This window comes from Macaca mulatta, chromosome 4 (assembly GCF_049350105.2).
Source record: "Macaca mulatta isolate MMU2019108-1 chromosome 4, T2T-MMU8v2.0, whole genome shotgun sequence".
NCBI classification, from domain to species: domain Eukaryota; kingdom Metazoa; phylum Chordata; class Mammalia; order Primates; family Cercopithecidae; genus Macaca; species Macaca mulatta.
The window spans coordinates 162462515-162487921 of NC_133409.1; the positions used below are offsets into that span (position 1 = coordinate 162462515).

At 38.9% G+C, this 25407-nt stretch overlaps 1 protein-coding gene across 2 annotated transcripts in view; it reads right to left on the bottom strand.

Annotated features, from left to right (window-relative positions):
* The window catches only part of CDKAL1 (CDK5 regulatory subunit associated protein 1 like 1), a 707863-nt gene that overhangs the window by 573242 nt on the left and 109214 nt on the right, over positions 1 to 25407 (bottom strand). For both annotated transcript variants that reach the window (XM_001098819.5, XM_078001348.1), the window contains exon 5: positions 14218 to 14302. In XM_001098819.5, the coding sequence (XP_001098819.2) occupies positions 14218 to 14302 (85 nt within the window). The remainder of the gene's footprint in view (positions 1 to 14217; positions 14303 to 25407) is intronic.

Here is a 25407-nt window from a genome sequence, read left to right on the forward strand (position 1 = left end):
AGATATCAAGCCAAGGAACATTATCCCCGTCTCCCCATCTTCCTTACTAACAGAACCCCAATTCTGTTGGGAGCAACAATGTGAGAAGTATAAAAACAAAAGAAAGAAAAAACACTACATTTCCCAGCCTCTCTTATAAACAGAGGTAGTCCTGTGATATGACTCCACACAATGAGATGCAAGCATAGGTTTTGAGTGGGACTTCCTATAAAGCTCCTTTAAAGAAGGGACAGACTCAGTTGGCACATCCAGTTTGGTACTTCCACCTTTTTTGTGGGGGAAAGGGCATGTGATGGCCAGAGAGCAATAACCATTTGACACCAACAGGGAAAGACCTTTAAAACAACCGACTTCACTCCTCACACCCTTAAATTGGTAAACCAAAGCCAGCAATTTCCTAACTGTGGACTTTGCAATATGTACGAAAAACAAATCCCCTAAGTCATGGAAGCCTCTGCTTTTTAGGTTTTCCATGACATGCAGATGACCTCAAGTTCAAAGTCCTAAAATCTAATAAGAAAGAGACACAGAAAAAGTTCCATGAAAATCCAGAGGAAGACATGAGATCTGACAGATGCAGAAGGTGGACGGGATGGGAAAGATAAACATACAAAGGAAGCATACATATGAGTTGGTTCATTCATTTGTTCAACTATTACTGTCAATCACTGTATAAGATGCCGGGATACAGATAAAAGATACAGTGGCTGCCCCTAAGGAACTCTGAAAATGCATGCAGACAGATAAAGAAAAGACAGTGTTATTAATATGGGACAGCCACACAGTGGTGCTGCACTGTGTCTATGCACTCTTTCTGACACCCACAAAAGTGCCATCCTTTCGTCAAAGGTACAGTAGGGACCAGCCTCAGCCTTAGAGCTACAAAAACAGTAAAATATGTAAACACAGGGTACTTTGAGTAAGATTTAGATCCACAGCTGTTAGGTAAAAGTAAGTTGCATATTACCTGCCACTCCTATCCAATTTTCCAGGATCATAGCAATCTATCCCTTAATATAGTCTACAATCTACATAACTTCATTAATGTGGCCCAGAGAATGACACCTAAGTGTAACCATAAGTAAGAAATAAAAAGGGTTAATATTTAATACTTTGGTAGTCCTATGGGTTTAAAGAAAATGTGTTTTTTATTTCACTTATTATCAGTTATTAAACAGTACTACTAACTAAAAATTACGAAAGATTACATTTGTCACTCTTAGAGCAAACAATAAGGGAAGAAAAAAACAAGAGGCTTTTTTTCTCTGCTGTTATATAAACACACACACCAAGAATAAGTAGAATGTCTTTCAAACCAAAACAATAGGAAATCACTCTTGGCTGAAAGAACAGACTTAGATCATGTTGATTTCTTCTTTAATCCTGCTAAAGCAAGTTTCTGCATGCTTTCTGGAGCCTCCACCTACAGAGTTGTTAGGACAACAGCCAACACATATATTAATGACGTAAGTATTTCAATGCTATCAGCCAGCTGTTGCCAGCACATAATACACTGCCCTCTTTCACTCACTCTCTTGCTTAAAATGGCAAAAACAAAGCAACTGTTGATGTAACATTAATCATAAAATATGCAAAATACTATTCTTCAAAAAGATTTTGGATATCTCGAAACTCAGTTTTGCATTTTAAAATGGCCTACTACCTCTGAACTGCTTTTTCTGTTGCTGATTTGCAAATTAAGTTACTAATCTTTTAACTGTAAGTTTACAGTTTCATTTTGTTGGGTTTTTTTTTTTTTTAATGTAAACCAGGAGTTAAACACTAAAATAGACTTTCTTTTGTATTTCCAATAAAATTGCTCACTGGCATACATCACATGATAATATCCTGCCTTTCCTCTCACTCATCTCCATGTTTTTCCAGAGTTAGAAGACAATTTGAAGCCTCTAACAGGAAATGGTCAGAAGCTGCTCTGAACATACATAACTCTCACCCCCTACTTTACAAAAAACTCTTCACCTGTTTCTAGAAAGCTTGCTCCTCAAATACCATTGTCAGCTCCAAACAAGCTCATGGGGGAAAAAATTACAAAATCCTAGCAACAACAGGAAACAGACTAAACAAAACCGTGACATAAGACTTGAATAAAATGAATTCACATATGATAGATAATAAGGCCTAATCCATGAACAAGAATTTATTTAGAGAAACTTGGCCTTCATCAAATCTTTCAATTCAATTCAATGAATAAATAACTCAATGCTGGTCATCAGGCACTGTTCTAGAGACCAAGGATACCTCAGTCAATAACAGAGACAACATCACTGTCCTTTTAGATCTTTTTCACTCATCTTACAAAATCCTCTATCAAGCTAACCTTTCCAACACTACTACTTCTTCCCCAACAACAACCGGTTGATTTTTTTTTTTTTTCAATTTTAGTGGTATATCTGGTGTATCCTGCTCACTCTCAAATCTGGACAATTTGATACTCAAATGTAAGACAAGTGTTCTGATATTAATGCAGTTACATTACTTACACAACTTATAACGCACTTAAATATATTAACGATGACTTGATGCAATGACAGCAGAATGATACTAAACCTTTTCCCAAAAAGAGGAAAAATCAGTTCAACCTAATTATATAAACATGTATTGAGTAATTATAATTGTGTGCCAAACTCAAGGCCAAACACTAACCAGGTTTTTATCCACCTTTCCTACTCTCTCACTCAAGACGGGATGCTTTAACTAATCTAATGGCCACAGTCCTAAAACTGGCCCAGAGTTCATTCAGGATAGTGAGGAGCACAAGATCCCGCCAGCATGACCAGGTGACTACTCCAAGTAGGGAGTATTCTTACTCCTTTTACTACTTGCCTCAGAAATACAATATTAGAAATTAGAAATTAGGAAGTTAGAATGTTCTTTCCCCTTTTTACAAATACACAGCCTGCATCTGTCAAGGGACTCACTACAACCTTGGGAGAACATTCTTACAACCGTTGACAAATGGTCTTTGTCTATTAATGGTATCTGTTTCCCAGGACAAGGAAAATCATTACATAGTAGAGTCAGAGGGTCAAAGGCTTTATAAAAAGAATTTTTCTGAGGTCAATATCCTAACCTCAAAACTCACAATCTAGTAGCAAGCCAAATATGTAAACAAATAATAAAATGTACTGTGCAACAACAGATGTTAATATGAGATAAAGAACTAGCAATGGAACATACCTTGGAGCTAAGAGGTGAGGTGAGGCTTAGAAGGGAGATGCCCCCTCAGGTGTTATCTCTGACATGAGTTCCAAAGATCAACTATTTAGCAAGGTGGGATTAATGTGGAATGGGTGGAGGTTGAGGGCATGCATTTGGAGAAAAGGGAAAGGATAGTCCAAGGAAGGGAAGAACATATGCAAATACATTATGTGCTTGGGAAATTTTCTAATGTCGGGGAGGAAGTAAAATTCTATAACCTAGTGGCAAGAAACGAGGTAGGAGAGGGAGGCATTGAACACATCTTTTTAAAACCCCTTGTTACAATAAGAAATGATGTGCAATTCCTGATGACCACAATCAAAGAAGAAGGGCACTACTAATGGAAATGCCAGCTGGAGAAAAGGTGAGGTAGATAAGGAGGAGGCCCTGACATGATGATTTGAGGCATCCACGGTCAAGGTCATCCAAATGGCGAAGTTAAGGAAGCAGTGGGATACACAAGGCTGGAGCCTGTAAGGAGACATAAAGATCAAAGACAAAGATCTGGAAGAAATCAGCATACAGACAATATCTAACAGTGGAAGCAGATGAGAAATGGTAGGAAAATGTAAATCCATATTAAGCATAGCACTGTTGGGAGAAAAAAAAAATCTTAGTAGATAATACCTAACCAATAATACTAATTAATTCAAGCAGTCTAATATTTTGAACTAACTTTCCATGTAAAAGGATACTTTTTGGAGGGCAAGGATAGCTGAAAAAAATGAGATTCTGACTGGGAAAAGCACACAACGATTCACTGAATCTGGCACTGACATTTTAAATTAGACGATGAAACTGATTCTGAACTATAGCCATTTCATATAATTAGAAGAGTTAAAATTAAAATATCTAAGTTTAACAAAAAATCAACAAACTATAGTATTATTTAAAGTATAACTCAAATAACTTGCATTATCTAACTTATTTCTCACAAAAGGCCAATCCAAAACCCTGTGATTTTTACCTTCTAATGCCAAATTTTTTTAATTAAAAATTAATTTTGGAAGTCAGGCAAGGTGGCTCATGCCTGTAATCCCCAACACTTCGGGAGGCCAAGACAGGAGGATCACTTGATTGAGGTCAGGAGTTCAAGAGCAGCCTGAGCAACATAGCAAGACCTCATCTCTACTAAAAACAATAATAATAATAATAATAACAGATTGGTTAGGTGTGGTGGCGTGTGCCTGTAGTCCCAGCTACTCAGGAGGCTGAGGTGGTAGAATTGCTTTGGCCTGGGAGGATGAGGCTACAGTAAGCCATGATCATGCTACTGCACTCCAGCCTGGGCAACAGAACGAGACCCGGTCTCAAAAAATAAATAAAAGTAACTTTTAGAAGTTTAGTTAACAAAAAAAAAAAAAATTACTAGTGAATGTGGTTAACAAGAGAACTGGAAAGGGGTTTTTTTTTAATTCCTTTAAACTGGATAATTACTAACTGAAAGGGCAACCACTTCTCTGTTCTTATGAAGTCAGCTTTCTTGAAAGCAATTTACTCTACAAGTTCAAGTTGAAATAATATTCTGGTACCTCCCGCAACTTCAATTTTTGAAGAAAAAGAACTCAAAAAATAAATCTACATAAAACAAAGAATATTTTCATAATAGGAATGACAATCCAATAATTTATGTTTTGCTCAACAGAATAGCATGTAAGGCGCTTTCCTATAGTGAAAAGATGTTATACAAAGTAGGTATCCTCTGTCTCAAACACACATTTTTTGTCTTTATCCAGTTCTGCCTTTATTTTCAATTATTGTTTCAAGTAATTACACTCAGATACCTAAGCCATCCCTTCAACATTACCATTTATTTCTACAGGCAAAGGCAGTTAAAAACAAGTGTCTCCTGTCTATCCACTATCAGTATGGCTAAACCACAGTGCCCATTTGGGTTAATAATGCACAAGGTCAAATAGAGGTTGACAGTCCATGATCAAAGCAAGCTGGCTATTCTTTCCATCATTTATATAGGACACACAAGATGTGTTTATTTTCACCAGCCTCTGAATGACCTCCTGTAGGTGGCATGGAAAAGATCCCACACTTTTATAAAGCATTAACCAAAGGAGTTTTCTGATGTGATATTATCATTAAGAGCAAATTTTATTTTTTGAAACTTTTGATCTTTTTCATTTACTCAAGAACCCCCCAAGTTAAAGGCTATATTGTCTAAATCAAAATGGTCTAATGGATAAAACAAAGCCAGGGCAACTGACAAATGCTCAAGAGGAAATAGTGTGCATCCAGTAGACTGCCATCATAACACAGGGGGCTTACTAGTGATTCTTTCTAAATTACAAAGGGCAATAACATTTCAGATTTCTAAGGTGAAAAGGCAACCAATAAGTCACTCTTATCTCTATTTTTGCTACTTAAAATTCTTACTCTTTTATCAATCTGAATATCAAGAATACAAACACTGTAAAACCTTGAAAAAAGTAAAGCCACAAAACAAACGACAAAATAATTCAGTCCATAACTGTTATGTCACAAATTCACAATTTCTGGATCTTAATCAATGAGACTGTATTAATCACATGAAAGACAGTAAATCCCTTAGAGTCATCTTTCTTTATTCCTGTCAAAACAAGGTGATCTTTTGTGTGGTGGCTCAAGAGAAACAAAATGATGTGATGCATAATTTAAAACAACTATTTAACACCAAGAAGTAATGAAGGAAAACCAAAGCAGATGGTGGAGAGATGATGACACACAGGAATGAGTAGCAAAGTGAAGCAATCATGGGTAAAGAGCCCAGGTTAGAAAAAGACAGGTCCCACCCCACTGCTGTAAATCTTTACATTTGGGTATAAAGGATTGGGAGCAACAGAAGGAGAAGCAATATCTTATCAGGCAGTCTTTGAATCTAAGCTTTACCTTACTCTCATGGAAAACTAAAATGCATGCAAGAGATAGCAAAGGGAAAGGATGGAGCTGGAGGATGAGAAAAGGCACATGTGTAGCACAGCTTAACATTTAACAATGTTACACTACTCATCTTTGTTGTTTTCTGTTAGGCAATGGTGACCACAACTGGGAAAATCTCTAAATAAAGCAAAATGCTTGACAAGAGTAATCCATCACAGAAAGATTTCATATGTATAAATGTCACCTCAATCTGATGTTTTCCCAATGTTAATTGTTATTGTACCTCTTACAGGATTGTATTTATTATGGAAGGAAATCAAATGTTAGTTTAAGTGTTATCTTAACAAGAATTAGTTGTGATGATCAAAAGTCTTCAGGGCCATTAAAAATACTTAATCATATATAATATCTTTTTAAATTTTCTTTCAATCAAGCAGAATAGTATATTAAAGTAACCAGTGCTTGCTACCACTAGCTTTGTAGTGTTTAAATGGTAAACTTTTCTTGTGTCATTTCTACTTAATAATTCAAACAGCATATCATTACTTTGAACCATATTCATAACACATATATAACAAAACCCACTGACACAAGTTATAGTTGAGTTTTTAAACTTTTAGAAACACTCTAGAACTATGTCCATTAATTACATTATAAAGTTGATAATCACAGAAACTATATTCTCTGGGTTCAGTACATACGGGGTATCAGTAGCACTAAAGTATCTTTGTATCTTGTTTACCTTTCTATAGAGAGAAAATAGATAATTTGGGATAATCACAGGCTTCTCATTTAAAAAAAAAAAAAAAGCATTCTCTGAAAATGAACAGCATCTGGTGAATAACATTCTCTGCCTTAGTTTAATTCATCCTTCTTCTGCTCCTAAATGTGACCCTAATTCCCCTCTTCCATCCTCCCTTCCCTTACCTCTTGCCATCACTCAGGTAAGAACTCCTCTGCTCCCTCCACCATTTTGAATTAAAGATGCCATCACATTCAACTATCAACTCTATGCAAACAATATTAAATCTATTTCTAGTGTTGACCTCTTTGATATCTGCCTCAATTCTGCAACCGCTTACTTGACATCTTTATCTAGGAAGCACAGTAATAAAATGGTTAAATGTACAGACTCTAGTCAGACTGCCTCAGTTAAAAACCCTCCTCTACCATTTATGAACCGAACAGCCTTAGAGACCTTCATCTGTAAAACAGATGCTGCTTCACCTATAAAACAGGAATACAAATGTAATCTACAACTCATTGATAGGTTGCAAGAATTAAGCTAGGTAATATCTAATTCATCTAAAGCACTTAGAACACTGCCTGTCACATAGAAGACACTCAATACAGTTCAAGTATATTCATCATCTTATTAAAATATTTATCTGTAACTTCAAATACAGCATGTTCAAAACCAAAACATGTCATCTCTTAATAACTCCCTTCCTAGAATTCCTCACTTCTTTCTAGCCAGAGTCCTTAGAGCCATCTCGGACAATATGGAACGTGTAAAGCAGCGGTCCCCTCAACCTTTTTGGCACCAGGAACCGGCTTCATGGAAGACAATTTTTCCACAGACCAGGGGTGGGGGGTATGGTTTTGGGGTGAAACTGTTCCACCTCGGGTCATCAAGCATTAGATTCTCATAAGGAGTGCAACTTAGATCCCTCACATGCACAGTTCACAATAGGGTTTGTGCCCCTGTAAGAATCTAATGCTGCTGCTGATCTAATAGGAGACAGAGCTCAGGCAGTAATGCTTGCTCGCCTACCACTCACTTCCTGCTCTGCAGCCGGTTCCTAACAGGCCACAGACGAGTACAGGTCCACAGCCCAGGGGTTGGAGACCCCTGATATAAAGAATTCTTCCTTCTCAAGGCAATGTATTCCTTCCAATTCTGAACACCTCCACTTTAGATGAGATCCTCTGTACCTGGACTACAACCACTCTACAACCACTACAACTACAACCTCACTGGACTCCTGATCTATACTATTCCTTACACACAACCATCCTTCACACTGCTACTACAATTAACTCCCTGACCAAGGCAGCAAACACAGAAAATGAAAAATTTTTTAAGTTTACCATTTACAGTAGTATAAAAATATAAAGTACATACTGTGCAGGCAAAAGAAGAAAGAGTAAGTTTATTGTGTTAATGGCACTGGAATAATTGAATATCTGCATTGGGAGAAAAAAGTCTAAAAGATGCACAAGAGCTACAGAAAGAAAAGAATCAATCCTTAAAAATCAGGATAGAACTGAGTTGGATAACTCAAAATTGTGAAGATTCATTTCTCCCCAAAATCATCTAAAGATTAAAAATATGTAATCACAAAAGCACAACAGTATTCCTTGTTGAACTTAAAAACGGATACACTCTTAAAGAAGAACAGAAAGCTACTAGCACTATCAGATAGGTAGCCTTGATATAACTCTATACTACTTCTGACTGTATAGAACAAGAACCAGAATAAAGAAATATATCAAAGGAATGTAACAGAGGACCAAGAACAGACTCAAACATCTATGGACGCTCAACATATGAGAGGGTGGGTGATGCACAGATAAAAGGAGAAAGAACAGAACTTAAAATAAATAAATCAATGATACTGAAAACAATTGTTTATCTACAGAGAAAAACATAAAATAAAATTGGACCCCTTCTGGTACCATAACAAAAAATAATAACAATCAACTCCAGATGAATCATAGACCTAAATGTAAAAGGTAAAAACCATGAAACTTTTAAACGAAAATATAGGAGAATATCTTAAAAGCTTCAGAGTAAGAAAAGACTTCTTAAACAATAAGAACACAGACCAAAAAGAATGGATTAATAAATTTTAAACCAGAATTTATCTTCACCAAAAGATACCACAAAAGAAAATGAAAAGATAAGCCACAATTGGGAGAAGATATTGCAACATGTATAATATCTAAGGATTAGGATCTGTAAGACACATAATATATGGCCACAAATAAATGATTAAAATGAAAAAAAAAAAAATAGACAAATGACCTGAGAAGCCATTTTACAAAAACAGTAAAATCTAAATAGCCAATAGATCTATTTTAAAAAGCTCAACCTCATTCATGATCACAGAAATGCAACTAAGGCCGGGCACAGTGGCTCACGCCTGTAATCCAGCACTTTCGGAGGCCGAGGCGGGTGGATCACTTGAGGTCAGAAGTTCGAGACCAGTCTGGCCAACACGGTGAAACCACATGTCAACTACAAATACAAAAAATTGCCTAGATGTGGTGGCTCACGCCTATAATCCCAGCACTTTGGGAGGCCAAGGCAGGCAGATCACAAGGTCAGGAGATTGAGATCATCCTGGTCAACATGGTGAAACTCCATCTCCAATAAAAACAGAAAAATTAGCCAGGTGTGGTGGTGCCAGCTAGTAGTAATGCCAGCTACTCAAGAGGCTGAGGCAGGAGAATCACTTGAACCCAGGAGTCGGAGGTTGTAGTGAGCCAAGATTGCGCCACTGCACTTAAGCCTGATGACAGAGTGAGACTCTCTCTCAAAAAAAAAAAAAAAAAAAAATTAGCCGGGCGTGGTGGCACATGCCTATGATCCCAGGTACCCAGGAGGCTGAGACAGGAGAATCCTTTGAACACGAGACGCAGAGGTTGCAGTGAGCCGAGATCCTGCCACTGCACTCTAGCCTGGGCGACAGAGTGAGAGCCTGTCTCAAGAAAAAAAAAAAAAGAAATGCAAATTAAAACCAAAACAAAATACCATCATCACCAACAGACTTGCAAAAACTTAAGTCTGGCCATATCAAGTACTGGCAAGAATGGAAACCAACAAATACACACATCCATTACTGGTGAGAATGCACACTACTACATCCATTTGTGAAAAGAAAATGGCGTTACCTAATAAAGTCTGAATGTACACAGATATGTTACCCAGTAATTCAACTCCCAGGTTCATATTATAGAATAATTCTTACACATGTGCACCAGAAAACATGTTTAAGATATTCACAGCAGGAATGTTCATGAAAGCCAAAACATTGGGAAAAATTCAAAACTCTATTAGTAATAAAATGAATAAACTGAAGCAAATTCTATGAATGACCAGAGTTATTTACACCCATTAACATGAATAAATCTCAAAGCGTAATGCTGAGAAAAAGATGTAAATCTCAGAAGAACACAAACGGTATACGTTCAACAGATAAAAGTTCAAAATAGAGCTAAACAAGGCAACACACTGTTTAGAGACATACTTAATAGATGATACATCAATAAAAGCAAGAAAATGACTCACAAAAGTCAAGATAAAGGTTACTTCTTGGGAGTTATGATTGAAAACACGGCAGTTTCTATGGTCTTGACACTGTTATATTTCTTATACTGGGTGGCAGATGTTTAAGTGTTTATTATTACTTAAACTGTATGTGTTTTATAAATGCTATTATATGTTTAATGTATTTCACAATAAAACCAATAAAGGGGAAAACGAATGAGTATAAGAATGAAATTAAGAAGAGAAGAACTTTTGAAAGTCTGGCTGGGAAGGCAAGAAAAAATGTAGGACAATAGCTAACAGGGGTACAGGGGGCTGATTAGACCCAGCTATGTTTAAATACCAGTGAAAAGGTTCCAGGGGAGTTGGAGAGATTGGAAATATGGAATGAGGAAATAATTTCTAGAATAAAGTTTCTAAGAAGATGCATGGGGATAAGATTCAGAGAAAATGTGAAAAAAGGATACTTCTTCCACGTTAGCTTGAAGGAACAAAGCAAGAAGCAAGGACTTAATATACCCACCTCCCTTCAACAAACTGCAATTCTATTGAAAACCAGGTACTGTAGCACTTAGAACAGTGCTAATGGACAGGGAAAAGAGGCAAGGACTGTGTCAGGCAACTTCACAAAGTATGCACCGATTCTCTGAGAAGAACACATAGTTAATACTTAACAAATCCTCAAAAATCACCTATTAGATAACTTCACAAACACTGAAATCACTTATTAGAAAAGTTCCCATTAAAGTGTCATTCTTAAGGAGATAGACACACACAAAAACCTTCAAAAAGCCATTCTTCTGAAACTATTTCAAACAACTGAAAAGAAGGGACTTCTTCCTGACTCATTTTATGAGGCCAGCATCATCCTGATACCCAAACCTGGCAGAGATACAACAAAAAAAGAAAATTTCAGGTCAATATCCATGATGAATATCAATGCAAAACTCCTCAATAAAATACTGGCAAACCAAACCCAGCAGCACATCAAAAAGCTCATCCACCATGATCAAGTGGGCTTCATCCCCGGATGCAAGGCTGGTTCCGTATATGCAAATCCATAAATATGACTCATCACACAAACAGAACTAAAGACAAAAACCATATGATTTTCTCAATAGATGCAGAAAAGGTCTTCAATAAAATTCAACATCCCTTCATGTTAAAAACTCTCAATAAGTGTTGATGGAACAGACCTCAAAATAATAAGGGCCATTTATGACAAACCCACAGCCAATATCATACCGAATGGGCAAAAGCTGGAAGCATTCCCCTTAAAAACGGGCACAAGACAAGGATGCCCTCTCTCACCACTCCTATTCAACATAGTATTGGAAGTTCTGGCCAGGGCAATCAGGCAAAAGAAAAAAATAAAGCATATTTAAATAGAAAGAGAGGAAGTCAAACTGTCTCTGTTTGCACATGACATGATCCTATTTCTAGAAAACCCCATCGTCTCAGCCCAAAAACTCCTTAACCTAATAAGCAACTTCAGCAAACTTTCAGGATACAAAATCAATGTGCAAAAATCACAAGCATTCCTATACACCAAGAATAGACAAACTGCCAGCCAAATCATGAATGAACTCCCATTTACAATTGCCACAAAAAGAATAAAATACCTAGGAAAACAGCTAACAAGGGAAGTGAAGGACCTCTTTGAGGAGAACTACAAACCATTGCTCAAAGAAATAAGAGCAGAAACAAACAAATGGTAAAACATTCCATGCTCATGGATAGGAAGAATCAATATCATGAAAATGGCCATACTGCCCAAAGTAATTTACAGATAGAATACTATTCCCATTAAACTACCATTGACATTCTTTATAGAATTAGAAAAAAAAAAAAAAAACTCCTTTAAAATTCATATGGAACCAAAAAAGAGCCCGTATAGCCAAGACAATCCTAAGCAAAAAGAACAAAACTGTAGGCATCACGCTACCCAACTTCAAACTATACTACAAGGTTACAGTAACCAAAACTTCGTAGGACTGGTGTAAAGACAGACACATAGACCAAGGAAACAGAATAGAGAACTCAGAAATAAGATGCCACATCTACAACCATCTGATCTTCAACAAACCTGACAAAAACAAGCCATGGGTAGAGGATTCCCTACTTGATAAATGGTGCTGGGAAAACTGGCTAGCCATATGCAGAAAATTGAAATTGGGCACCTTCCTTACCCCTTATACAAAAATTAACTCAAGATGGATTAAAGACTTAAATGTAAAGCCCAAAACTTCAAAAACCCTAGAAGAAAACCTAGGCAATACCATTCAGGACATAGGCACAGGCAAAGATTTCATGATGAAAACATCAAAAGCAATTTCAACAAAAGCAAAATTTGACAAATGGAATCTAATTAAACTAAAGAGCTTCTGCACAGCAAAAGAAACTATCATCAGAGTGAACAGACTACCTATAGAGTGGGAGAAATTTGTTACAATCTATCCACATGACAAAGGTGTAATATCCAGAATCTATAAAGAATTTAAACAGATTTATAAGAAAAAAAAACAAACAATCCCATCAAAAAGTGGGCAAGGCACATGGACCCTTTTCAAAAGACATTTATGCAGCCAAAAAACATAGGAAAAAAATTCAACATCACTGATCATTAGAGAAATGCAAGCCAAAACCATCTCACACCAGTTGGAATGGCGATTATTAAAAGTCAACAAACAACAGACGCTGGAGGGGCTGTGGAGAAATAAGAACACTTTTACACTGTTGGTGGGAATGTAAATTAATTAAACCATTGTGTAAGACAGTGTGGCGATTTCTCAAAGACCTAGAACCAGAAATGCCATTTGATGCAGCAATCCCATTACTGGGTATATCCCCAAAGGAATATAAATCATTCTATTAAAAAGATACATGCACACATACGCTCACTGCAGCACTATTCACAATAGCAAAGACATGGAATCAACCCAAATGCCCATCAAGGACAGACTGGTAAAAAAATTGTGGTGCATATACACATGGAATACTATGCAGCCATAAAAAGAAATGAGATCGACCAGGTGGGGTGGCTCACGCCTGTAATCCCAGCACTTTGGGAGGCCGAGGCAGGTGGATCACCAGGTCAGGAGATCGAGACCATCTTGGCTAACACGGTGAAACCTCGACTCTACTAAAAATACAAAAAATTAGCCGGGCATGGTGGTGGGCGCCTGTACTTCCAGCTACTCCGGAGGCTGAGGCAGGAGAATGGCGTGAACCTGGGAGGCGGAGCTTGCAGTGAGCGGAGATCGTGCCACTGCACTCCAGCCTGGGCAACAGAGCGAGACTCCGTCTCAAATAAATAAATAAATAAATAAATAAATAAATAAATAAAATAAAAAAGAAATGAGATCATGTCCTTTGTAAGGACACAGATGGAGCTGGAAGCCGTCAGCCTCACCAAACTAACACAGGAACAGAAAACCAAATCCTGCAAGTTCTCACTTGTAAGTGGGAGTTGAACAATGAGAACACACGGACACAGGGAGGGGAACAACACACAGTCGGGCTTGGTAGACGGCGGGAGGAGGGAGAGCATCAGGATAAATAGCTAATGCATATAGCGCTTAATACCTAGGCGATGGGTTGATAGGTACAGCAAACCACCATGGCACATGTTTGCCTATGTAACACACTTGCACATCCTGTACATGTAACCAGAACTTAAATTTAATTTAAAAATAAAAAAGTATCATTCTTTATCAGACAAATTCAAAACAGTCCAACTCATACTTTTTTAATATAAACTAAATAACTATTTTGACATTTTTAAAAAGCTAAACTTCTGGTATCAATTCTTACTTTGATTATACAAAATAGGAAAAAAATCAATTTCAACTTACTTAATTGAGTTTCTAAAGTGGTCTTCAGCTGGGTTTTTTACAGTGCAACTGTTCAGGAGCCATAAATCTGCATCGGAAGCATTTTCTATTTAAAAAAATGAACACAAAAACGAAGTAAGTAGCACATTTAATCATTCAAAAATATCCAATGGCACTGGGATTGCTGTGGTAGGGGAGAAAAAAAACAGTGGGGTTAAATGAACAGGCAATTACAACATAGTAGAAAATTGCTACAACATGGAAATATTTGTGAACAATAAATATAAAAATGTATAATATATATCTTTTCACTTAAAATGTAATGATGAAATATATATCTTTTCACTTAAAATGTAATGATGATAAGCATTCTCTTCTTTATTTTCAATGCTTCACAGTACTATTTAATAATTTACATAAACTGCAGTGGAACTTGCCCTAATCTTACCTTTGAGTATCAAATTAATTTCACCTTGGTGGATTCTGTGTTAAGCTTTTTAAGGCACAGAGCACACACTGAATATTCTTCAGGCTTGAGAAATTCTTAAAAACATAACTTGTCTGCCTTAAAAATTAATGATTTACCTCAAAGTGGACCTTTTATTCCTATCACCATTTTGATTAAATATTGTTATATACTATAATAAACTCACTGGCAATGCAACAAATAATCCAAAACCATCATATTTATTTTTTTTTCTTTTTTTTTAATTTATTTATTATTATTATACTTTAAGTTGTAGGGTACATGTGCATAACGTGCAGGTTTGTTACGTATGTATACTTGTGCTATGTAGGTGTGCTGCACCCATCAACTCGTCATTTACATCAGGTATAACTCCCAATGCAATCCCTCCCCCCTCCCCCCTCCCCATGATAGGCCCTGGTGTGTGATGTTCCCCTTCCTGAGTCCAAGTGATCTCATTGTTCAGTTCCCACCTATGAGTGAGAACATGCGGTGTTTGGTTTTCTGTTCTTGTGATAGTTTGCTGAGAATGATGGTTTCCAGCTGCATCCATATCCCTACAAAGGACACAAACTCATCATTTTTTATGGCTGCATAGTATTCCATGGTGTATATGTGCCACATTTTCTTAATCCAGTCTGTCACTGATGGACATTTGGGTGGATTCCAAGTCTTTGCTATTGTGAATAGTGCCGCAATAAACATACGTGTGCATGTGTCTTTATAGCAGCATGATTTATAATCCTTTGGGTATATACCCAGTAATGGGACGGCTGGGTCATATGGTACATCTAGTTCTAGATCCTTGAGGAATCGCCATACTGTTTTCCATAATGGTTGAACTAGTTTACAATCCCACCAACAGTGTTAAAGTGTTCCTATTTCTCCACATCCTCTCCAGCACCTGTTGTTTCCTGACTTTTTAATGATCACCATTCTAACTGGTGTGAGATGGTACCTCATTGTGGTTTTGATTTGCATTTCTCTGATGGCCAGTGATGACGAGCATTTTTTCATGTGTCTGTTGGCTGTATGAATGTCTTCTTTTGAGAAATGTCTGTTCATATCCTTTGCCCACTTTTTGATGGGGTTGTTTGTTTTTTTCTTGTAAATTTGTTTGAGTATTTTGTAGGTTCTGGATATTAGCCCTTTGTCAGATGAGTAGATTGCAAAAATTTTCTCCCATTCTGTAGGTTGCCTGTTCACTCTGATGGTAGTTTCTTTTGCTGTGCAGAAGCTCTTTAGTTTAATGAGATCCCATTTGTCAATTTTGGCTTTTGCTGCTGTTGCTTTTGGTGTTTTAGACATGAAGTCTTTGCCCATGCCTATGTCCTGAATGGTACTACCTAGGTTTTCCTCTAGGATTTTTATGGTATTAGGTCTAACATTTAAGTCTCTAATCCATCTTGAGTTAATTTTCGTATAAGAGGTAAGGAAAGGATCCAGTTTCAGCTTTCTACTTATGGCTAGCCAATTTTCCCAGCACCATTTATTAAATAGGGAATCCTTTCCCCATTTCTTGTTTCTCTCAGGTTTGTCAAAGATCAGATGGCTGTAGATGTGTGGTATTATTTCTGAGGACTCTGTTCTGTTCCATTGGTCTATATCTCTGTTTTGGTACCAGTACCATGCTGTTTTGGTTACTGTAGCCTTGTAGTATAGTTTGAAGTCAGGTAGTGTGATGCCTCCAGCTTTGTTCTTTTGACTTAGGATTGTCCTGGAGACGCGGGCTCTTTTTTGATTCCATATGAACTTTAAAGCAGTTTTTTCCAATTCTGTGAAGAAACTCATTGGTAGCTTGATGGGGATGGCATTGAATCTATAAATTACCTTGGGCAGTATGGCCATTTTCACGATATTGATTCTTCCTATCCATGAGCATGGTATGTTCTTCCATTTGTTTGTGTCCTCTTTTATTTCACTGAGCAGTAGTTTGTAGTTCTCCTTGAAGAGGTCCTTTACATCCCTTGTAAGTTGGATTCCTAGGTATTTGATTCTCTTTGAAGCAATTGTGAATGGAAGTTCATTCCTGATTTGGCTCTCTGTTTGTCTGTTACTGGTGTATAAGAATGCTTGTGATTTTTGCACATTAATTTTGTATCCTGAGACTTTGCTGAAGTTGCTTATCAGCTTAAGGAGATTTTGAGCTGAGGCAATGGGGTTTTCTAAATATACAATCATGTCATCTGCAAACAGGGACAGTTTGACTTCTTCTTTTCCTAACTGAATGCCCTTGATTTCTTTCTCTTGCCTAATTGCCCTAGCCAGAACTTCCAACACTATGTTGAATAGGAGTGGTGAGAGAGGGCATCCCTGTCTTGTGCCAGTTTTCAAAGGGAATATTTCCAGTTTTTGCCCATTCAGTATGATATTGGCTGTGGGTTTGTCATAAATAGCTCTTATTATTTTGAGGTACGTTCCATCAATACCGAATTTATTGAGCGTTTTTAGCATGAAGGGCTGTTGAATTTTGTCAAAAGCCTTTTCTGCATCTATTGAGATAATCATGTGGTTCTTGTCTTTGGTTCTGTTTATATGCTGGATTATGTTTATTGATTTGCGAATGTTGAACCAGCCTTGCATCCCAGGGATGAAGCCCACTTGATCATGGTGGATAAGCTTTTTGATGTGTTGCTGAATCCGGTTTGCCAGTATTTTATTGAGGATTTTTGCATCGATGTTCATCAGGGATACTGGTCTAAAATTCTCCTTTTTTGTTGTGTCTCTGCCAGGCTTTAGTATCAGGATGATGTTGGCCTCATAAAATGAGTTAGGGAGGATTCCCTCTTTTTCTATTGATTGGAATAGTTTCAGAAGGAATGGTACCAACTCCTCCTTGTACCTCTGGTAGAATTCAGCTGTGAATCCATCTGGTCCTGGACTTTTTTTGGTTGGTGGGCTATTAATTATTGCCTCAATTTCAGAGCCTGCTATTGGTCTATTCAGGGATTCAACTTCTTCCTGGTTTAGTCTTGGAAGAGTGTAAGTGTCCAGGAAATTATCCATTTCTTCTAGATTTTCCAGTTTATTTGCGTAGAGGTGTTTATAGTATTCTCTGATGGTAGTTTGTATTTCTGCGGGGTCGGTGGTGATATCCCCTTTATCATTTTTTATTGCATCTATTTGATTCTTCTCTCTTTTCTTCTTTATTAGTCTTGCTAGCGGTCTGTCAATTTTGTTGATCTTTTCAAAAAACCAACTCCTGGATTCATTGAATTTTTGGAGGGTTTTTTGTGTCTCTATCTCCTTCAGTTCTGCTCTGATCTTAGTTATTTCTTGCCTTCTGCTAGCTTTCGAATGTGTTTGCTCTTGCTTCTCTAGTTCTTTTAATCGCGATGTTAGAGTGTCAATTTTAGATCTTTCCTGCTTTCTCTTGTGGGCATTTAGTGCTATAAATTTCCCTCTACACACTGCTTTAAATGTGTCCCAGAGATTCTGGTATGTTGTATCTTTGTTCTCATTGGTTTTAAAGAACATCTTTATTTCTGCCTTCATTTCGTTATGTACCCAGTAGTCATTCAGGAGCAGGTTGTTCAGTTTCCATGTAGTTGAACAGTTTTGATTGAGTTTCTTAGTCCTGAGTTCTAGTTTGATTGCACTGTGGTCTTAGAGACAGTTTGTTATAATTTCTGTTCTTGTACATTTGCTGAGGAGTGCTTTACTTCCAATTACATGGTCAATTTTGGAGTAAGTACGATGTGGTGCTGAGAAGAATGTATATTCTGTTGATTTGGGGTGGAGAGTTCTATAGATGTCTATTAGGTCTGCTTGCTGCAGAGATGAGTTCAATTCCTGGATATCCTTGTTAACTTTCTGTCTCGTTGATCTGTCTAATGTTGACAGTGGAGTGTTGAAGTCTCCCATTATTATTGTATGGGAGTCTAAGTCTCTTTGTAAGTCTCTAAGGACTTGCTTTATGAATCTGGGTGCTCCTGTATTGGGTGCATATATATTTAGGATAGTTAGCTCTTCCTGTTGAATTGATCCCTTTACCATTATGTAATGGCCTTCTTTGTCTCTTTTGATCTTTGATGGTTTAAAGTCTGTGTTATCAGAGACTAGTATTGCAAACCCCGCTTTTTTTTTGTTCTCCATTTGCTTGGTAAATCTTCCTCCATCCCTTTATTTTGAGCCTATGTATGTCTCTGCATGTGAGATGGGTCTCCTGAATACAGCAGACTGATGGGTCTTGACTCTTTATCCAGTTTGCCAGTCTGTGTCTTTTAATTGGAGCATTTAGTCCATTTACATTTAAGGTTAAGATTGTTATGTGTGAACTTGATCCTGCCATTATGATATTAACTGGTTATTTTGCTCGTTAGTTGATGCAGTTTCTTCCTAGCCTCGATGGTCTTTACATTTTGGCATGTTTTTGCAATGGCTGGTACCGGTTGTTCCTTTCCATGTTGAGTGCTTCCTTCAGGGTCTCTTGTAAGGCAGGCCTAGTGGTGACAAAATCTCTAAGCATTTGCTTATCTGTAAAGGATTTTATTTCTCCTTCACTTATGAAACTTAGTTTGGCTGGATATGAAATTCTGGGTTGAAAATTCTTTTCTTTAAGAATGTTGAATATTGGCCCCCACTCTCTTCTGGCTTGGAGAGTTTCTGCCGAGAGATCTGCTGTTAGTCTGATGGGCTTCCCTTTGTGGGTAACCCGACCTTTCTCTCTGGCTGCCCTTAAGATTTTTTCCCTCATTTCAACTTTGGTGAATCTGGCAATTATGTGTCTTGGAGTTGCTCTTCTCGAGGAGTATCTTTGTGGCGTTCTCTGTATTTCCTGGATTTGAATGCTGGCCTGTCCTACTAGGTTGGGGAAGTTCTCCTGGATGATATCCTGAAGAGTGTTTTCCAACTTGGTTCCATTTTCCCCCTCACTTTCAGGCACCCCAATCAGACGTAGATTTGGTCTTTTTACATAATCCCATACTTCTTGCAGGCTTTGTTCATTTCTTTTTCTTCTTTTTTCTTTGGGTTTCTCTTCTCGCTTCATTTCATTCATTTGATCCTCAATCGCTGATACTCTTTCTTCCAGTTGATCGAGTCGGTGACTGAAGCTTGTGCATTTGTCACGTATTTCTCGTGTCATGGTTTTCATCTCTTTCATTTCGTTTATGACCTTCTCTGCATTAATTACTCTAGCCATCAATTCTTCCACTTTTTTTTCAAGATTTTTAGTTTCTCTGCGCTGGGTACGTAATTCCTCCTTTAGCTCTGAGAAATTTGATGGACTGAAGCCTTCTTCTCTCATCTCGTCAAAGTCATTCTCCGTCCAGCTTTGATCCGTTGCTGGCGATGAGCTGCGCTCCTTTGCCCGGGGAGATGCGCTCTTATTTTTGGAATTTCCAGCTTTTCTGCCCTGCTTTTTCCCCATCTTTGTGGTTTTATCTGCCTCTGGTCTTTGATGATGGTGATATACTGATGGGGTTTTGGTGTAGGTGTCCTTCCTGTTTGATAGTTTTCCTTCTAACAGTCAGGACCCTCAGCTGTAGGTCTGTTGGAGATTGCTTGAGGTCCACTCCAGACCCTGTTTGCCTGGGTATCAGCAGCAGAGGCTGCAGAAGATAGAATATTTCTGAACAGCGAGTGTACCTGTCTGATTCTTGCTTTGGAAGCTTCCTCTCAGGGGTGTACTCCACCCTGTGAGGTGTGAGGTGTCAGACTGCCCCTAGTGGGGGATGTCTCCCAGTTAGGCTACTCAGGGGTCAGGGACCCACTTGAGCAGGGAGTCTGTCCCTTCTCAGATCTCAACCTCCGTGTTGGGAGATCCACTGCTCTCTTCAAAGCTGTCAGACAGAGTCGTTTGCGTCTGCAGAGGCTTCTGCTGTGTTTGTTATTGTTTACTGTGCCCTGTCCCCAGAGGTGGAGTCTACAGAGACAGGCAGGTTTCCTTGAGCTGCTGTGAGCTCCACCCAGTTCAAGCTTCCCAGCAGCTTTGTTTACCTACTTAAGCCTCAGCAATGGCGGGCGCCCCTCCCCCAGCCTCGCTGCTGCCTTGCCAGTAGATCACAGACTGCTGTGCTAGCAATGAGGGAGGCTCCGTGGGCGTGGGACCCTCCCGGCCAGGTGTGGGATATGATCTCCTGGTGTGCCTGTTTGCTTAAAGCGCAGTATTGGGGTGGGAGTTACCCGATTTTCCAGGTGTTGTGTGTCTCAGTTCCCCTGGCTAGGAAAAGGGATTCCCTTCCCCCTTGCGCTCCTCAGGTGAGGCAATGCCTCGCCCTGCTTCAGCTCCTGCTGGTCGGGCTGCAGCAGCTGACCAGCACCGATCGTCCTGCACTCCCCAGTGAGATGAACCCAGTACCTCAGTTGAAAATGCAGAAATCACCGGTCTTCTGTGTCGCTCGCGCTGGGAGTTGGAGACTGGAGCTGTTCCTATTCGGCCATCTTGCTCCGCCCCCCCCATCATATTTATTACATGAATTTTTAAATACCTAAAGTTGCTACTATTCCACCTGCCTCTTGCATACTTCAGTTGCCTGAAAGGATCTTATACATTAAAATAGGATTACCATAAAGAAAGGAAAACCAAAATTGAAACCTGCAGCACCTTCAACAGTATCTGTATAAGAACAGAAGCTAAGATCAAATGACATGAAGAACTAAGAGAACATACAGATGTCTAAGTGTAGATTCTCCACCTAGGAAGGAAGATTCAAATAACAGCACTAGGTAGGAGCACTGGTAAGCACATCAGAGTTTCTGGTAACTTGGCACACACGCACACAAAATTATCCCAGTATTTTATTATAAACATTGCAAAAAAAAAATTTTTTTTTTTTTTTGAGACAGAGTCTTGCTCTGTCACCCAGGCTGGAGTGCAGTGGCATGATCTCTGCTCACTGCAACTTCTGCCTCCTGGGTTCAAGCAATTCTCTGCCTCAGCCTCCTGAGTAGCGGGGATTACAGGCGCCCGCCACCATGCCCACCTAAAAAAAAATATATTGAAACAATGAAAGGCATGGAAACTCCTTATATTATTTATCAGCGAATACTATGATCCTTGCTAACTTGACTCATTTCTTGCATTCATTTCTTCTACCTCCAGACCATAGTCTAATTTCCCACCCAGCAACCAGAGTGCAGTATATAAAACACAAATCAATTATGTCACTTCCCTACTCAACTCAGAAATGATCATTCAACTACCTTCTGTTAGTAACCTCCAAATTATTCCCAGTGCCACCTGAGTGATATTCCTCTACTATCAATCTGATCCTAGTACTCTTTCTTCTCTGAACTCCCATAACAGACAGTGTGTAGACAAATCTTGTACACTGAAAATCATTCATTTTTTTGGTCTGTCTTTATTACTATTTAAGAGATACTAAATACAACATTTTTATCTGCTGCTCCTTGAACGTTCAAATCCCAACAGAGTGATGGGCACAGAGTAGACATTCAGACTGTCATAGAGCACTAAACAATACGCAGGTAGGTAAAGGGTGAGGGGAGGATGACAGAGGGGCAATGTGTGGAACCACATGCATATGGCGCTTCTCCAGTCTCCTAAAGCTTGGAAGGCCATATTGATCTTTAGAAATAAGCTTCAAGAAATAAGCTTCACTGTTGTATTTAACGAAGATTTAGGACTGAGACTCACACCTTACTCATAACTATATCCCCAGCACTTATTACAGTGCCTGCTACATGGGAGATACTCCTTAAATATTTACTGAATGAATGTTGAATTTCAAATGACAAAGCAATACTCTACGAACCTTATTATGCAGATAAGAAAATGTCACAGATGTCTAGAGCTAACGATAAAAAAAATCTAGCAATTGTTAGTTTATTTCAAAACAAATACATAAGGGCCGGGTGCGGGTGCTCACGCCTGTAATCCCGGCACTTTGGGAGGCCGAGGCAGGTGGATCACCTGAGGTCAGGCGTTCGAGACCAGCCTGGCCAACATGATGAAACCCTGTCTCTACTAAAAATACAAAAAATTAGTCTGGCATGGGGGCGGGCACCTGTAATCCCAGCTACTCAGGAGGCTAAGGCGAGAATCTCTTGAACTCAGGAGGTGGAAGTTGCAGTGAGCCGAGATCGTGCCACTGCACTCCAGCCTAGGCAACGAGAGCAAAACTCTGTCTCAAAATAAATAAATAATCCCAATGACAGAACTATCTGTACCAGATGCCAGCTTTGTATCCCGGCACATTCTTTTCCCCAGTCATTTTGAAGTCATTACACAACTCTTACCATAGGACCTCTCGAGGAGAAGTATGGCAATGAATAAATAATGCAAATTATTGTACTTTGGAATTTTGCCAATGTTGGCTTTCAAAATAAAGGGAAAACATGTGCTGCATAATGACATTTCAGTCAACAATGGACCACATATATGACAGTTGATACACAAGATTATAGCGAAGCTTAAAAATTCCTATCACTTAGTATTTACTATAGAACACTTTTCATCACGATTTTAATGTACTCCTTCAACTTATTTAAAAAGAAAAAAAAAAAGTTGGCTGGGCGCAGTGGCTCACACTTGTAATCCCAGCACTTTGGGAGGCAGGCCGAGGTGGGTGGATCACGAGGTCAGGAGTTTGAGACCAGCCTGACCAAGATGGTGAAATCCCATCTCTACTAAAAATACAAAAATTAGCCGGGTACGGTGGCAGGTGCCTGTAAACCCAGCTACTCAGGAGGCTGAGGCAGAAGCATCACTTGAACCCGGGGCACAGAGGTTGCAGTGATCCAAGACTGCACCACTGCACTCCAGACTGGGTGACACAGTGAGACTCTGTCTCACAAAAAAAAAAAAAAAATTAACTGTAAAATAACCTCAGGAAGGTCCTCCCGGAGGCAGATTCCAGAAGAAGGAAAGGCATTGTTATCATAGGAGATGACAGCTCCATGCATGTTATTGCCCCTGAAGATCTTCCAGTGGGACAAGATGTGCTGGTAGAAGACAGATATTGATGATCCCAACCCTTTGTAGGCCTAGGCTCATGTGTGTGTTTGTGTCTTAGCTTTTAACAAAAAACACTGAAACAGTAAAAATAAATAAATAAATTAGTAAAATGTATTTTTATTTATTTATTTATCTGAGATGGAGTCTCGCTCTGTCGCCAGGCTAGAGTACAGTGGCGCAGTCTCGGCTCACTGCAACCTCCGCCACCCGGACCCAAGTGATTCTCCTGCCTCAGCCTCGCAAGTAGCTGGGACCACAGGCACCTGCCACCACGCCCTGCTAATTTTTTGTATTTTTAGTACAGATGGGGTTTCACCATGTTGGCCAGGATGGTCTCAATCTCTTGACCTTGTGATCCACCCGCTTCAGCCTCCCAAAGTGCTGGGATTACAGGCATGAGCCACCACGCCTGGTCATAAGTAAATAAAATTTAATTCTAAAAGCTTAAACAATAAGGAAATATTCTTGTTCAGCTGTACAAAATGCTTGTGTTTTAAGTGTTATTATAAGAGTGTGAAAACATTTTCAAAAATTAAAAGGTTTATAAAGTAAAAACATTACAGTAAGCTAAGGTTAATTTATTATTATGAAAGAAAAATATTTTGCATAAATTTAGTGTAGGCTAAGTGTACAGTGTTTATGAAGTCTACAGTAGGGTGCAGGGTATGTCCTAGGCCTTCACATTCACTCACCACCCACTCACTGACTCATCCAGAGCAACTTCCAGTCTTGCAAGCTCCATTCACAGTGTCTTAGGTGCACCATTTTAAAGTTTTCATACCATATTTTTACTGTACCTTTTCTATGTTTAGATGCTCTGTAGTGACTACAGTATTCAATACAGCAATATGCTGTACAGGTGTGTAGCCTGGGAGCAATAAGCTATACCATATAATGGCCTATATGTGTCATAGGCTGTACAATCTAGGTTTGTGTGGGTACATCTGATGATTTCACGTGATAACGAAATAGCCTGACACATTTCTCAGAACAAATTCCCATCCTTAAGCAACACGTGACTGTACTATTCTTGATGCAGTAACCTCAATCAGCAGGAATTCTGTGAATATGTCAAAATGCCAAAAAATTACATAATCTTTTAGGAAACTCCCCATCCAACAAATATTCCTTTCCCAATGAACACAGGAGATTCTTTTTTTGTTTTTGGTTTTGTTTTGTTTTGTTTTTGAGATGAGTCTCATTCTGTCACCCAGGCTGGAGCGCAGTGGCACAATCTCAGTTCATTGCAAGCTCTGCCTCCCAGGTTCCCACCATTCTCCTGCCTCAGCCTCCCAAGTAGCTGGGACTACAGGCGCCCGCCACCGTGCCTGGCTAACTTTTTGTATTTTTAGTAGAGATGGGATTTCACCCTATTAGCCAGGATGGTCTCGATCTCCTGACCTCGTGATCCACCCACCTCAGCCTCCTAAAGTGTTGGGATTACAGGCTTGAGCCACCACACCCAGCCAGGAGATTCTTAATTATTTCTAAACTCTATCAGTTTTGCGTTAGCACATCTTATTTAATATTATCAAAAGATAATTCTACTTAGAAGCATAAATCTGTCAATCGACAACCAACAGGCAATCAGAATTCACTATGTGCCAGGCTCTACTCTGGGTACTGGGGATACGACTGTGAATAGAACCTCTACCCTCAGGGAGTTTACAGTCTTAAAGAATCGATCTGATTTTTTAAATTTAAAAAAAAAAAAAAAAAAAAAAAAAGCAGGCAGGGCACGGTGGCTCATGCCTGTAATTCCAGCACTCTAGGAGGCAGAGGCGGGCAAATCACTTGAGGTCGAGAGTTCGAGACCAGCCTGGCC